Source organism: Oncorhynchus mykiss, chromosome 5 (genome assembly GCF_057628025.1).
Source record: "Oncorhynchus mykiss isolate SJ-2025 chromosome 5, ASM5762802v1, whole genome shotgun sequence".
In the NCBI taxonomy this organism is placed as follows: Eukaryota; Metazoa; Chordata; class Actinopteri; order Salmoniformes; family Salmonidae; genus Oncorhynchus; species Oncorhynchus mykiss.
The window spans coordinates 79,801,329-79,817,902 of record NC_143026.1 but is presented as its reverse complement, the minus strand read 5'-3'; the positions used below and the strand labels follow the sequence as shown (position 1 = coordinate 79,817,902).

The 16,574-nt window shown below is 44.5% G+C and overlaps 1 protein-coding gene across 1 annotated transcript in view; it reads right to left on the bottom strand.

The window, feature by feature from the left end:
• The window catches only part of LOC118936475 (KICSTOR complex protein SZT2), a 131,340-nt gene that overhangs the window by 90,795 nt on the left and 23,971 nt on the right, over positions 1 to 16,574 (bottom strand). Inside the window, 18 exon segments of the mRNA XM_090236706.1 lie at positions 1,352 to 1,526; positions 1,880 to 1,922; positions 1,924 to 1,983; positions 2,192 to 2,294; positions 3,067 to 3,219; positions 4,088 to 4,208; positions 7,135 to 7,252; positions 7,457 to 7,580; positions 7,739 to 7,813; positions 10,232 to 10,649; positions 10,865 to 11,140; positions 11,394 to 11,460; positions 11,462 to 11,571; positions 11,721 to 11,790; positions 13,654 to 13,786; positions 14,091 to 14,280; positions 14,283 to 14,413; positions 14,745 to 14,817. Of these exon segments, the coding sequence (XP_090092832.1) occupies positions 1,352 to 1,526; positions 1,880 to 1,922; positions 1,924 to 1,983; positions 2,192 to 2,294; positions 3,067 to 3,219; positions 4,088 to 4,208; positions 7,135 to 7,252; positions 7,457 to 7,580; positions 7,739 to 7,813; positions 10,232 to 10,649; positions 10,865 to 11,140; positions 11,394 to 11,460; positions 11,462 to 11,571; positions 11,721 to 11,790; positions 13,654 to 13,786; positions 14,091 to 14,280; positions 14,283 to 14,413; positions 14,745 to 14,817 (2,440 nt within the window).

Below are 16,574 nucleotides of genomic sequence, written 5' to 3'. Positions count from 1 at the left end.
TCTTGGCAGTCTGGCGAAGTACACTTCCAAGCAAGGGCTTTGGGATGGAGATGCAATATGGCAGTCGTGCCAACATATCTCATCAGCCACCTGGTGGAAGGGACTTTGTGGATCTGAGGCTATTTCCCCTGTTGCCTCCATCATCCTCCAAATCAAACCAACATCAGCCGCCTCAGAGCGCAACTGGTCCTTGTTTGGGAACACACACCAAAGCACGCAACAGGCTGACCAATACAAGTGTTGAAAAATTGGTGGCCATCCTGGCAAATTTGAGGCTTTTTGAGCCTGACAACAAGCCATCCTCAACAAGGTTGGAAAGTGACAGTGAAGATGAGGCCTCAGAGTCTGATGTCCAAGAGGTGGACATTGAAGAGGTCCAGGGAGAAGACATGGAAGCCTCAGAGGAAGACAACCAAAGCTTTAGTTTCTAGACATCATTTTACAGATGTATGTTGAAAACGTTTTTGAGAGATGCGATGGATAGTTGGGGATCATTTAATATTCCCTTTCTTTTGTTGTTCAGTAAAATCATCCCATGTGAAGAGTCAACTCATTTAATTAAAGTTCAATTCATAAATAAAATGTTATTTTATTTCTATTGGAAGGATTTAATCATTTGTAATTATGTCTACTTATGACAAGGTAAAAGGTTCATGTTTCTGTCTCTATATGATATGGTAAATATATCCAATGCAAAAAAGCATCTACATTTAAATGGTATTAATATTAATTTGCATATATTTCCTTTAATTCCCATATAGTCCCACGGAAAGTTTACACCTCTGAATATTCCCCAAAATGTGCAACCCTAGTGGTGTCTCTCTCTCTCTCTGATATATTTATGCAAATCAATGCTCAGTGAGGTGTTTGAGCCTTAGAAACAAACATTGAATTGAAAACAAACATTGTATTGAAACACATACACACACTTAAAGAAAACTTAAACCCTCTGTAAACAAAGGAAGTTGAGCTGTATGAACAGTTGTCGGGGAGAAGAAAAAAAAACTTGGGAATATTTTAATAAGTCACTTGTTGTTGAAGCTCAGAAAGACTTTCGGAGAGAAACAGCTGACATCATAGATGAAGCCTGGGCAGAGTTTAAATGGAGCAAGATCAACAGTGCCATCTAGAAGGGTGTTAGAGGTACTGCAGCACAGCGTACAGAATGTTCACACTATTTGACACCCACAATGAATCAGCGATTTCATCTGTTACTCTTAAATTAGCCATGAGGACAGTAGTGTGGGCACATTTATCTCAGAGTGGGAATGCACTGAGAGGTGACACAGAGGTGCACAGAGGTTTTTAACTGCAGGCTCAGCCCATCTCTCATTATGCTACCTCTGCTCACAATCCATACACTGCAGAATTCTGTCCCAATGCTCCCCGATCCCCATGAGCCCCTCTCTTCCCCTTGCTCTCCAAATCCCTGTCTTACCAGCACTTCCCACTCCATGCACCAGCAACAGGATGTGTTTGTCCACCTGTCCCACTGGACGGACACCTTCCAGAGATGACCGGGAGCCCTGCAGATGGATGGAGTAAAACATACACGCACGCACAGAAAGACACACATGCAGACACACACACACACGTCAGACCACTGCAGATATTTGACATTACAACCCAAAATCATCTCTAACCCAAGGGCACGTTACCACTGTTCTGGGAACAGCAAATAAATCATGTAGTGGTGACACCACTTCAGATCCCTAATGGTTTCTCAGTGCCACAGTTGCCTGCACTTCAATAGAGACATCAACTATGAGCTTGCTACTGTACTATGGGATCCTCAGAGTATACAGCCCTAATGGTTCTTCAGGGCCACAGTTGCTTGTTGAGCAATAGAGAAGCCCTCTTTGTAAGTGTGCTACTATACCGTGAACTCCTCAGAGAAGAGGGGCTCCTGGCTCCGGGCGAGACATGGGCTGTAGGCTGCCATCCAGGTCACAGTACTTCCCTGTTTGAGATGTCTCACAAAGTCTGGGAAGAACAGAGATCATGGGAATATGTTGGGGGTAAGGGAACTTTAAAATGCATAATCAAGAACTGGCATGCTCAACTCAATTCCTTCAACAAGTCTCTGGGTGTAGGGTTGGATGCAGCAGAGAGAAGTGCCTATGAAGAGGTGGGACTGTTCTACAATGAGGGGAGTCAGTGGCGTAAGAATAAGGGGGGCACCAGGGCTAACCTGAGGTAGAAGACTGATTTGGTAGTGCGCTCCTGATAGACAAACATGCTCTTCCTGTTGACCACACACAAGGCGTTGAGCACTGACCGCAGAGCCTGGATAGCTAGGATATGGAGAGAAGAGAGTCTTTTAACACAAATAAAGATACTGAGCAAACCATCTCAATTATACTGACACTGATAGTATTGAATTCATCATATTAAAATGTTAAGTCTTTTTTTAGGCCAAAGCAGCCATTTTTATTTTAATATCAAATAATCTCTGGGTAACAATTAAGATTTTTCTCAATTAAAAAAATTGTCAAAAATAAATAAAAATATCTTAGCAAAATCAATTTCTCAAGCAAAAATGTTTCTAAGACTGTCTGGGAGTGGCCTGAGTTAGGGGCCTAATGGGAGGGATGTGTAACCAGAAAACTATCTGTTATTTGAAGAGAGGAGGGCAAACTCTCTTTGTTATTGGTCTATTCATGTATATTGCCTGGTGATGTCACCAGGCTGTTGAAAACCCCCACCCATGCAAACAAACTGACATTTCAGGAGGCCTTTTCAAACAGCAGGGCATTATCATCATTTTTACAATTTCAGAGTATTATTCCAACTTTCATAGTGTGGAAATATAAATAAAACACAGAAAAATCATGTTTTGACTGCACTGCTCCTTTCAGTAAAGGAAGTTCATTCATTTTCCTATTCGTCGTCATCATTTGCACATAATTGTCATACGTTTGTTAATATTGGCATAGTACAATTCAGGATCAAGATGTTATTGTTAATGGTCATGAAGACATGAATTCCTACTCTGTCAGTGGTCTTTATTTCTCTGCATGCTCAAACACATTTTTGTTCTGTATTTTGCCAGTGGCACTGACTCACCCCTGAACACACCTACGTTGGGTCCCACTTTGAGGCGAGGGTGGATGTGGATGACGGTGCTCCACACCACCTCACAGGCAAAGTGACCTGGGATGAACTGCATGGTGGCAGCAAGGTAGTCCCGCGGCTGGTAGTTCTCCTCAACATTGTAATCTGTTGGTGGGTGAAGAGGGTGAAGAAGATGGGAGAGAGAGGGGGTGGGTGAGTGAGAGAGAGAGAGACAGAAAAGAGAAAATCATTTACAACCACAACTGCAGAGAGGAGAGAGGGGAGATGCATTTCAGTGTGACGCCAGCCAGGAAAAGAAACAACACAATTTGCTATGGGAGCCTTTTCCCAGCCCCAGTAACATTTTGTTATTGCACTGCAGTCACAAACAACAAGCCCTCTCTGATGCCTATCCCCTCTCCAGGATCCAATTCATTTACACACACTGGAGCAAAACAAACAGCAATATTAGGAAATTACAGGTGGTAATTCTGTCTTAACGGCTTCCATAAAATATAAAGTTAATCTCATGAGCGTTCCCACTGGTTCCCTCTCCAAGCATACTTCACTGGCCTGTCACTGATGCTCTTCCCTGTAACCTTGCATACATTATTAGAGAGAGAGAGAGTGTGTGTTTCCTTCTACTTGGCCCTGTATTGATTGTGCTCCATCATCACTGGGACAGTTGGGAGCTCACAGGGCCAAGAAAGTGCAATGCATTATTAACTTGTGTACTGTACAATGACAAACTCAGTGCCATCAAGGGCGTACATATGATGTACATTAAGTTTATGGTGTTTGCAAAAATGTATTGGAGAGCCCTACTAAAGCAAGGATGGGCAAACATTTTGGCGCGAGGATAAAAGAATTCAGCAGAGGGCTGCACAGATTCTTTTTCGAAACAAATTGTTAGTTAAAAGCAATTTGCGAGACAGAAAAATACAGTTATTTGAAAATATATGGCAAGTGTCTGTCTGTAGCATGTGTATAAGTGTGTGCAGATGATAGTGATCGTGAGTGTTGACTGACTAACCATCAGAGTTGGCCAGTCTCTGTCTGTACAGGGACTCGTTCTTCCAGATATCCTCTTCACTCTCTGCCACCAGAAGAGAGTTACACACGTGGCTGTCATTGAGGTCCTGGAGTAGCAGACGCTGTGGAGAAACAGAGTAAAGAAGAAGAGAGACCAGACAGAGGAGAGACGAGAGACCAGACAGAGTGAAGATGAGAGACCAGACAGAGGAGAGATGAGAGACCAGACAGAGGAGAGATGAGAGACCAGACAGAGGAGAGATGAGAGACCAGACAGAGGAGAGATGAGAGAACAGACAGAGGAGAGATGAGAGAACAGACAGAGGAGAGATGAGAGACCAGACAGAGGAGAGATGAGAGACCAGACAGAGGAGAGATGAGAGACCAGACAGAGTAGAGATGAGAGACCAGACAGAGGAGAGATGAGAGACCAGACAGAGGAGAGATGAGAGACCAGACAGAGGGAGTTTGTTCCTGTTCCAATATTCACACTAGCATACTACTTAGAATGTAATTGCTTTGTTATAAGTGGTATGCTACCGTGGATATTTGAACGTAGCCTTAGAGGTTGAACAGCACCAACTAGACAGAGAGAGGGGTGTTTTTACCCTTGTAGGCTGGCCAGAATCAGGGTGACTAAATCAATGGAGGCCAGAGGAGAAAATCTGAAAAATTGCTGTTCAAAAATCTGAAAAATTGCATCGCATCAGCTTGGTGGATTCTCTGCAAGAATTAAGGCTACATGGCTAGCTGACAGGCTCACTTTCCCATTAAACTCGTCATCCTTCTTCTCGAATCCACAGGAAATAAAACAATATAGGAGGTAAGATGGATATCGATTTGAGATATGAAATTTAGTATTTTCATATTTTTTTAAACACTTTTCATATTAAGTTGAAAGATTTCTCACAAAACAAACGTATCTCTGTGAAATGTCAACGGAGCACTGAGCATATACCCAGCTTTTTATTTTCAAATCAGTGTTATTTAATTCAGCTTGTGTCACGCTAATTGAGCTTTTTGCGAACCACAGAATAACTTTGAAGAAGACGACCACAAGACGTAAAATCCTCAAAAGGTTTTACGAGAAACCTGCACCGCTATGTCAACTGAGTTCGGGGCTTATTATCGGATGCATTAGGTTATGAAATCCGATAATGATATGTTAGAGAAAGACCCCACTGGACATTTCAGAACATGAAGAATCATATTTGTCTTGGTAAAATGTATATGATAACATAAGGAAGTAAAATCTCATCACCAAACGCATTTTCAACCAATCACCAGAATGGGTGAACACTATATACAGTTGAAGTCTGAAGTTTACATACACTTTAGCCAAATACATTTAAACTCAGTTTCACAATTCCTGACAATAAATCGTAGTAAAAAGGTCAGTTAGGATCACCACTTTATTTTAAGAATGTGAAATGTCAGAATAATAGCAGGGAGAATGATTTCTTTCAGCTTTTATTTCTTTCATCACATTCCCAGTGGGTCAGAAGTTTATATACAGTCAATAAGTATTTGGTAGCATTGCCTTTAAATTGTTAAAACTTGGGTCAAACGTTTTGGGTAGCCTTCCGCAAGCTTCCCTTAATAAGTTGGGTGAATTTTGGCCCATTCCTCCTGACAGAGCTGGTGTAACTGAGTCAGGTTTGTAGGCCTCCTTGCTCGCACACGCTTTTTCATTTCTGCCCACAAATTTTCTATAAGGCTTTGTGATAAGGCTTTGTGATGGCAACTCCAATACCTTGACTTTGTTGTCCTTAAGCCATTTTGCAACAACTTTGGAAGTATGCCTGGGGTCATTGTCCATTTGGAAGACCCATTTGCGACCAAGCTTTAAAGTCCTGACTGATGTCTTGAGATGTTGCTTCAAAATATCCACATAATTGTCCTGCCTCATGATGCCATCTATTTTGTGAAGTGCACCAGTCCCTCCTAGAGCAAAGCACCCCCACACAACATGATGCTGCCACCCCCATGCGTCATGGTTGGGATGGTGTTCTTTGGCTTGCAAGCCTCCCCCTTTTTCCTCCAAACATAACGATGGTCATTATGGCCAAACAGTTCTATTTTTGTTTCATCAGACCAGAGGACATTTCTCCAAAATGTACCATCTTTGTCCCCATGTGCAGATGAAAACCGTAGTCTGGCTTTTTTATGGTGGATTTGGAGCAGTGGCTTCTTCCTTGCTGAGCGGCCATTCAGGTTATGTCGATATAGGACTTGTTTTACTGTGAATATATATACTTTTGTACCTGTTTCCTCCAGCATCTTCACAAGGTCCTTTGCTGTTGTTCTAGGATTGATTTGCACTTTTTGCCTCAAAGTACGTTCATCTCTAGGAGACAGAACGTGTCTCCTTCCTGAGTGGTATGACGGCTACGTGGTCCCATGGTGTTTATACTTGCGTACTATTGTTTGTACAGATGAACGTGGTACCTTCAGGCATTTGGAAATTGCTCCCAAGGAAGAACCAGACTTGTGGAGGTATACAATTGTTTTTCTGAGGTCTTGGCTGATTTATTTTGATTTTCCCATGATGTCAAGCAAAGAGGCACTGAGTTTGAAGGTAGGCCTTGAAATACATCCACCGGTACACCTCCAATTGACTCAAATTATGTCAATTAGCCTATCGGAAGCTTCTAAAGCCATGACATAATTTTCTGGAATTTTCCAAGCTGTTTAAAAGGCACAGTCAACTTAGTAAACGTCTGACCCACTGGAATTGTGACACAGTGAATTATAAGTGAAATAATCTGTCTGTAAACAATTGTTGGAAAAATTACTTGTCTCGTGCACAAAGTAGATGTCCCAACCGACTTGCTAAAACTATAGTTTGTTAACAAGAAATTTGTGGAGTGGTTGAAAAACAAGTTTTAATGACTCCAACCTAAGTGTATGTAAACTTCCGAATTCAACTGTATTAGCAGAAATGTCTTAATGGGAGAGAGTGTAATCTACCTATTTCGAACAATTGAAAATGTCTATTAAAGGCCAAACGAACAGAGGATCACAATCACACAAAGGAGTGTAACCTACCTGATTGACTATACGGAAGATCTCCCCAATCTTCCTCACCACCATCTGATGCAACTGTAAGTACTCTGGCACCTCCTCCTCCTCCCCTACTCCGTCCTCCTTCCCTTCGTTGAAACTCCTGCAAACAATATTCCATGACAAATTTATATCTTACAGGTCTCTTTTGAGATGTTTATCCCGATGAGAATAACCTGTATAAATAAATAATGGAATCATTATGTAATAATTGTGTCATGTAAGAAGGCACACTGAACATTCTAAATGGATGAAGGTGAGCAGCAGATATGAGCTGCATCCTCCCGAAGCCCCTGCCCTCTCTCACCTGGAGTGGGAGTACACCTCTGCTTTGTCCTGGTGGATCTTAACGATGAGCCAGAAGTCAGGCACCAGGGGGGACTGGGACTCCTGTTCTTCAATGGTGGGGCTCTCACACTCAATATACGGCTAAAAATGTTTTATTAGCTTTCAATAGCAGCATCATCATCATCATGATCGTCACCACCGTCGTTATCATCATTGTGATAAACACCATGATCATCATTATCCTCGTTATGAGCAACACGATCATACTCACTATATGATCACTATAATGTCCATCTCTTACCCAGTATGTCAGAGTGCAGGCTGCCTTGACTGGAGACCACACTCTGTACTCTGCTGGGCCTCAGCTTGCCACTACCTGAGGAGACAAGTTTTACAGTTTTACACCACATTCACCTGAGGTAGCAGAGATTAATCTACAGAAGCCCACTATCTTAGACTGTCAGAGACATGACTAGGACCCGCTGGGATTTCTCCTCCTCCCTCCGCCTCTACACTGGCAGGCCCTAGGAGTCTCCCCACCTCAATGTTGGAACATGTACTCTAGAGAGAAGAGTGTGTTTGTGGGGGGGGGTCATCTCATGTAATATTCTGTCTGTCAGCTCTGAGCGGAGTGCTGCTGCCTGTTGATTTGGGAATGGAGAGGGAGAGGGAGAAAACAGCCTTAAGGGTGGTAAAGCTGCCAGCTCAGTCAACAGACTTAAGAGACTTGCGCTGCTAGTACTGCCGAAGATTCACTCACACACTCTCCTCATCGGTGTGTCACTATCTGTCACAGAGCCAGCCTCGCAAGAGACAATCCACACAGACACACGCATACAGTGCCTTTGGAAAGTATTCAGACCCCCATGACTTTTTAATTTATTTATTCTCGTCAATCTACACACAATACAAGACAAAGCAAAAACATTTTTTTTAGAAATGTTTGCTAATTTATTAAAAAAATAAATGGAAATATCACATTTACTTAAGTGTTCAGACTCTTTACTCAGTACTTTGTTGAAGCACCGTTGGCAGCGATTACAGCCTCAAGTCTTCTTGGGTATGATGCTACAAGCTGGCAACACCTGTATTTGGAGAGTTTATCCCATTCTTCTCTGCAGATCAAAATCAAATCAAATCAAATGTATTTATATAGCCCTTCGTACATCAGCTGATATCTCAAAGTGCTGTACAGAAACCCAGCCTAAAACCCCAAACAGCAAGCAATGCAGGTGTAGAAGCACGGTGGATAGGAAAAACTCCCTAGAAAGGCCAAAACCTAGGAAGAAACCTAGAGATGTGGGGTGGCCAGTCCTCTTCTGGCTGTGTCGGGTGGAGATTATAACAGAACATGGCCAAGATGTTCAAATGTTCATAAATGAACAGCAGGGTCAAATAATAATAATCACAGGCAGAACATTTGAAACTGGAGCAGCAGCACGGCCAGGTGGACTGGGGACAGCAAGGAGTCATCATGTCAGGTAGTCCTGAGTCATGGTCCTAGGGCTCACGTCCTCCGAGAGAGAGAAATAAAGAGAGAAAGAGAGAATTAGAGAGAGCATACTTAAATTCACACAGGACACCGGATAGGACAGGAGAAGTACTCCAGAAATAACAAACTGACCCTAGCCCCCCGACACATAAACTACTGCGGCATAAATACTGGAGGCTGAGACAGATCCTCTCAAGCTCTGGTCAGGGAAGACGGGGAGCGTTGCTGCACAGCTATTTTCAGGTCTCCCCAGAGATGTTCGATCTGGTTCAAGTCCGGGCTCTGGCTGGGCCACTCAAAGACATTCAAAGACTTGTCCCGAAGCAACTCCTGTGTTGTCTAGGTTGTGTGCTTAGGGTCGTTGTCCTGTTGGAAGGTGAACCTTCGCCCCAGACTGAGGTACTGAGTGCTCTGGAGCAGGTTTCATCAAGGATCTCTCTGTACTTTGCTCTATTCATATTTTCCTTGATCCTGACTAGTCTCCCAGTCCCTGCTGCTGAATAACGTCCCCACAGCATGATGCTGCCACCACCATGCTTCACCATAGGGATGGTGCTAGGTTTCCTCCAGACATGACACTTGGGATTCAAGCCAAAGAGTTCAACTTGGTTTCATCAGACCAGAGAATCTGGTTTCTCACGGTCTGAGAGTTTGTAGGTCCCTTTTGGCAAACTCCAAGCGGGCTTTCATGTGCCACCTCAACACAATCCTCTCTTGGAGGTCTACGGACAACTCCTTCGACCTCATGGTTTTTGATCTGACATGTGCTGTCAACTGTGGGACCTTATATAGACAGGTGTGAGCCTTCATGTCCAATCAATTGAATTTACCCCAGGTGGACTCCAATCAAGTTGTAGAAACATCAAGGATGATCAATGGAAACAGGATGCACCTGAGCTTAATTTCCAGTATCATAGCAAAGGGTCTGAATACTTATGTAAATACGGTATTAATGTTTTCGCTTTGTCATTATGTGGTATTCTGTGTAGATTGATGAGGGGATTTTTTTTAAGCCATTTTAAAATAAGGCTGTAATGTAACACAATGTGGAAAAGGGGAATGCACTGTATAGACACACACAGACAAAGAGCTGAACTAGTAATCTCTCCTCTGCTGGGAGATATGGCAGGTCACAGCATGGTTCCATTAAAAAAACAGTATGGGCAAACATACAGGACTGTAGGAAGTTACCATGTGAATGGGTTCTGTCATTTCACAGCGTTGCAAAAACAGCGAGCTTCCTTTTGCACTTTGTTTAAAAACTTTGTCTGGGTCTGGGCTCTGGGGGACAGGGACACTCACTGTGGGTGGTGGACTGCACCGACTCGGCCAGGCTGACTGCGGATGGGGTCTTGGTGTTTTCTGAGGAGCGGTCGGTGCTGGGCTTGAGGTGAGGGGTGCTGGGTTGGCCTTGATCCCCCATGGCCGTGAAGGAGGAGCCTACAGAGCTCAGCTGAGGTCCTATCACCTCTCCTCCTCTGCCCACAGAGCTCAGTCGGGGTTGGCCGGTGGAGACACCAACAGAACTCTCCCGAGGTCCATCCCCCACGGCTGTGGAGGTTGCACCGGCTGAGCTCAACAGAGGTCTGGGGCCCTCCTTTGAGTCATCCCGGGTAGATTTGGCTGGAGGGTTGCAGGGGTCCTGGGCAAGGTCACTACCAGAATCACTACCAGAATCACTAACATCCCCAACAGCAGGCTTCTTCTCTTCTCCCTGCACCTGGAAGGAAATAATGTAACATATAGAATAATTAATTCAGTTCAAATTCATACACATTCATCCATACATTCATTAATTCATACAAATTGCATTTATTCAGAAAAAAACATGAAAAAGATAGGAAACCTTAATTCGACTCAAAGGATCATGAAAGAGGATGTATGGAAATAAACTAGTTGGTCAGGTTGAAACCCCCCCAAAAAAGTTTGACAAACCTCACTGTCTAGCTTCACCCTCTCCACCTCTGTTTCGTGGTCAGGTCTTCTTCCTGGTGCACCATGATTGGACGGAGCCCTGGCACTGTCGTCCACATCAGCACAGTGATTTTTGGGTTGGGTGGCCTGTCCCGCCCCCTCAGTGTTAACAGTGCTCTCAGACAGCCTCTTAGAAGCCTGGATCCTCTGTGGGTGGAGTCTACTCCGAGAAATGTAGTGGAAATTGTCCTGCTTTCCTTTCAGCAAGTAACCTGAGAATGACATCCTACGGAACTCCTGTTGAGGGTAAGATTGAAGGGTTAGGGTCAGTTCCATCTTAATCCAGGAAGAAAACTGAAATTCCAATACCAATTTTCCTAATTTAAAAGCAATTGACAGAGTAGAACTTGGGTGTGCAACAAACATGCAAGGTTCCTAACGATGGGAAAAACATATTGACCCCCCCCCCCCCCAGAAAAAAGGACAGAAACTCATCTCTCATATGAAAGAAGAACAGTTGTCACCCCTCCTGGTCATCATCCCAGCCCACCTCTTTGAACTTTTCCAGGGACTGCTCAGGGCTGAAGACAAACTGCAGAGGAACGACCTCACAGTGGCCTCCCGCCTGAGCGAACTACGTGACCCACCACCTTCTGTAGCGCGGACAAGCTGATGACCCGGGAGTGACGCAGAGCTGACACAATCTCATCCTCCAGGAGCCAACGGCTCTACAGCGAGAGGCAACAGGGAGATCTGAGTAAATGGGCCTAAAATATGTAGCTCAGTGACAGAGGAATTCCGGCTATTTAGTGGTTCGACTAGCTCAAATCATATCAAGATCGAGTTCCAAGATCGAGATTACAGAGACTGAACTTACCTCCTCCATGGCGGCTAACACGGCTAGTTTGTGGGGAATTTAGAGTTAGGACAAAGCGTCTCCTCCAACCCTGTTGAAATAAAGAAATATTGAACTACTGCAAAGTCACAGAAATCATGCAGGCTGACAAATGTCATCATCAGCCAAACCCTCAACATGCTTTTATCTACCCTTTAGATCAGTGGTCACCAACCAGTCGATGGCAATTGACTGGTCCATCTTCAAGTCATTCCTAGTGGAACACCTAACAATTCTGTAGAAAAGCCAATGATAAAGTCTGTGATAAAGGCTTGCACTCCTTTTTCTTTAATTCGTTGCGCTGTTGTCGGTAGGTGCACTTGATTCAGAAGCCATGGGCAGAGGTTAAGTGTTCCCATTTTTAAGAATTGAAGTCACAGCAAAGTTTGATACTAACTTACATAAGATTTAATAATACCATGACCACAGAGAGACTGTCGAAGAATACAGCTAAGAGCTATATTACATTTTTTATTCAGCACTGTCCACACTTTATTATAAGCAGCTCGTCGTGTCCATTTTAATATCGACGACAAAAAAATACATTCTCTGATCATAGGAACAACATGCATTTGAGTATGAGGCAGATGCAGAGCGACTCGAGTTTTGCCATCAGGTGAAAGAGGGTGTCCCCTTTCTCTGGTCAGTCGCACTTCAGTGTGTTTAAGAAAACTGGGAAGTCGGAAAAAACGAGATCCGACTGGGAAAAATAGTTTTGAACGGTCATCCAACTCACACCTCTGACTTTCAGACCTGAAGATCACTGACGTCATGATTTGACCTAGTTTTTTTTCCAGAGTTCCCAGTTGTTTTGAAAGCACCATTGACCATCAGATGCAGGTACCAGCAGTCCAGTAAAATCAAGATCAATCACCCATTAACACCTACTCCTTTAGCCTGGTCCCAGAACTGTTTGTGCTGTAAAGCCAACTGACAACGGCTATACAGCACAAACAGACATAGGACAAGACTTCTCCGCTTCTCATCCTTCCCAATGACCCACCCGTCGACCTCTACTACTCTAGGTTAACCATCACATCCTCATCAGAGCGGTAGGAAGAGGGCTGACCTGGAGAGTGGTTCAGAGACACACTCTGACGTGTACCTAGAGAGAGTGCAGGCTGTTAGTTAACATGATCACCTTCTTGTGAAAGAAATGCAGTTTGTTGAACGTATACAGCACAGGGCTATGCTCATCCACATTGCACCTTATCAATGCAATGATAATGTGTCCGGTAAGAGTGCCTGTGTGTGTTTGGATAAGTGATATCCTGATAAGTGAAGTTTAAGCTCCAAATTCTTTTACATTTTATTCACAAACCTGGGGAACCAAAGAGCACCTTACCCCTAAATGTAAATGTTTCTCACAAAATAAATATGACATGCACATGCATAAGCATGGTAGCAATTGAGAGGGAACTGTTGGGGGTTGATGTGAAAATTATTAGACCAAAATTAAGGACACAACAGTTCACCTGACAAGACTTTTTACACTGTTGATTATGTGCATTTCACATTTACTGTACTTTTTGCTGCATTTGTTGATAACGAAATCTGAAAATAGGTGGAGTAGGTGGCTTCACACACCTCTCCAAAGTGTACACAGTTCCTAAGTCATTTCAATACACTTTTATGACTCAAAGAACAGTCAAACTATAAGTTGTTTTTTTCAGCTCTCCTAGCTGTGCCGTTGAGGAACTAAAGCAAGCACACTTGTAGTTGTTTTCTTTGGAAGACAGCCCTGCATCCCCTTCAAATCAAACAGCTACTGTTGTGTTTACGCAATCCAAAACCATTCATGCTCTGACATCATTCATAGTATGTTACTGTGCAGCCACTGTGTTCCAATTTATGCGCTTATCATTGACCAAATCTGCCATTTTCAACCACATTTTTTTTAAAAGTAGGATCTAACCTGTTGTGTCTCAAGTCTGATTGCATGTCCTCTATCTCCAGGGGTAAGGTGAGAACAAAGATGTCCAGTGTGACAGACAGATTATTCAGATTCACAGCCTGTGGGGCATTCTCCAGACACATGATCACCTCACCTGCAATAACACGGTACACGTCTTAACATAAACAGTAGGGCATTTAATATCATTAAAAATAACGTCACACTGGACCTAAGTTCAAATAGTATTTGTTGTCTTTGAAATACGTTGAGTGTAGGAGTGGGCCTGCCTGTAGTGCCAGAAAGGGTTAGCACTTGAAGCAATAGTCCACTGGTTCCAATGTGCCAGACAAACTCAAAGTGCAGCTCTTTCAACCCAGGTCTGATTCACATGCTGTCTATTGACTTGAGTCTATTCTGTGAGGGGTGCCAGGTACAGAGCAGAGGCAGTTTGTACTCACCCAGGCAGGTGGGTAGCGTGGTTATGGTCATGGATCCGTGGCAGCTCTTCATGTTAACAGAGCAGGTGAGGTGGATGAACAGCGGGGGCATCTCAGGCTGTGGCCCCTCTGACTCCAACAGGCTGTCTCCCTTTAGGATTCTGAAGGAGACATTGTCCTGGTTGACTGTGTTGGAGTCAGACAGGGACTCATATCCTCCCCCTCTCCCCCTGCTTCCCCCTCTCTGGCTGCCCCTAAAGATCTCCGGCCTCCGGCCCTCTCCTGGTACTCCACCTCCAGGTCTGTGTCGCTCTCGGTCACAATGCAACAGCCCGACATGTTCTCTGAGGTACACAGGTGGATTTACATTTTTACATCAAAATAAGTGTAGAAAACATGTAATTTAGCAGTTGCTCTTATCCAGAGCAATTTACAGGCAGGTGCAATTAGTGCCTTGCTCAGGGCACATTTTTCAGCTAGTCAGCTCTGAGAGTCAAACCAACAACCTTTCGGTTACTGGCCCAACCGCTAGGCTACCTGCTGCCCACATAATGGTGAGATAGTACACAGGATTTATGACGTATCCTTAACTACATGTTCTCTATGGTCCAGAGGATGAGTATAGACTATTTGATGTATTGTCAGATAGATCATATAAAATACAAGGATCCTCACCGTCCTCTGTAGCAGGCTCAGCCTCTGACACAACCTCTTCACTAGGTTGTCTCTTCTCTTCCCCATCAGAGTCCTCATGAGGAGAACAAAAAATAAAGGAGGAAGAGCACTGTGTTATTCCCAGTCACAGTTATTTAGTGTTGCACCAAAGTGTCGGCACCAAGTGTTTTCTTCACTGTCCTGGAGAGTGGATACACAACTACTGCAAAGACTGAGAGCAACTGATAGGAAATAACATACTAGTGTTGCACGGTATACCAGTACCACTGTAATGTCACTGTATAAAAACGTAATGATACCAACATTTTAGAATACGACACTACCACATTCTTCAGCCCTATAGTTCTAAATAACCAGCTGGTGCCTGTTTATACAGTCAGTTGTGTTTATAAATTAACTTACATATTTTAAGCAACAGCAACTAGTCTCTTGGATACCCCAGTCCAATAATATCCACTTTCATGCGCATCTAACGTGTGGCAGCTTTAATCATCCTGCCTTATCCCCTACCAGCCCTCACCCACCTGCATCTCTCAGCATCCCCTACCAGCTCTCACCCACCTGCATCTTTCAGCATCCCCTACCAGCCCTCACCCACCTGCTTCTCTCAGCATCCCCTACCAGCCCTCACCCACCTGCATCTTTCAGCATCCCCTACCAGCCCTCACCCACCTGCAGCTCTCAGCATCCCTACCAGCCCTCATCCACCTGCATCTTTCAGCATCCCCTACCAGCCCTCACCCACCTGCATCTCTCAGCATCCTCTACCAGCTCTCACCCACCTGCATCTTTCAGCATCCCCTACCAGCCCTCACCCACCTGCATCTCTCAGCATCCCCTACCAGCTCTCACCCACCTACATCTTTCAGCATCCCCTACCAGCCTTCACCCACCTCCAGCTCTCAGCATCCACTACCAGCTCTCACCCACCTGCATCTCTCAGCATCCCTACCAGCTCTCACCCACCTGCATCTTTCAGCATCCCCTACCAGCCCTCACCAACCTGCTTCTCTCAGCATCCCTTACCAGCCCTCACCCACCTGCTTCTCTCAGCATCCACTACCAGCCCTCACCCACCTGCTTCTCTCAGCATCCCCTACCAGCCCTCACCCACCTGCATCTTTCAGCATCCCCTACCAGCTCTCACCCACCTGCTTCTCTCAGCATCCCCTACCAGCCCTCACCCACCTGCATCTTTCAGCATCCCCTACCAGCTCTAAGTAAGATATTGTCAGTTCACACAGCAGACATGTTGACTTTTGGCAGTTCTACCCATTATACATGACTGTAGACAGAGAGACGGCCTCCTAAAAGAAGCTAGGAGCTCCAGCAAATATAAGGGTCATGCTTTGTGTAGTCAAGCCTTCAAGTATGTTATTGAATATCAAGTCAAAATGTCTAGAGGCGACAGTCTTCTCTGGAGGTAGATACCAACAGCCCCATAGCAACACAAGCCTGTGAGATAGTGATTTACTCAACCCCAGGAGCATCTCCCTGGTCTGAAAACAGAGGAGATGGGAGCATGTGATTAGGCCTAAGCTCCTCCCACAGGCACCGATCCAGACACCACAGCTCAGTTAATTTTTCATGGCTCCTTCCATCCTTTCCCCTCACCTCCATCTCAACCGTATCGGTCCCATCCCCCATCCCCTCAAAAAAAAGATGCAAGAAATTGAGGACAGATGAATTGAGATGGATCTCACCAGAGGAGACAGGCAGGATGATGGAAGCAGCAGTAAGCTAGCAGTGTTGTTCTACCTGAACTTCATCTGCTGATGCATCTCCTAGGAATCAGCGTCTTGAGGTCTATTTATCACCATAGTAAAGGAA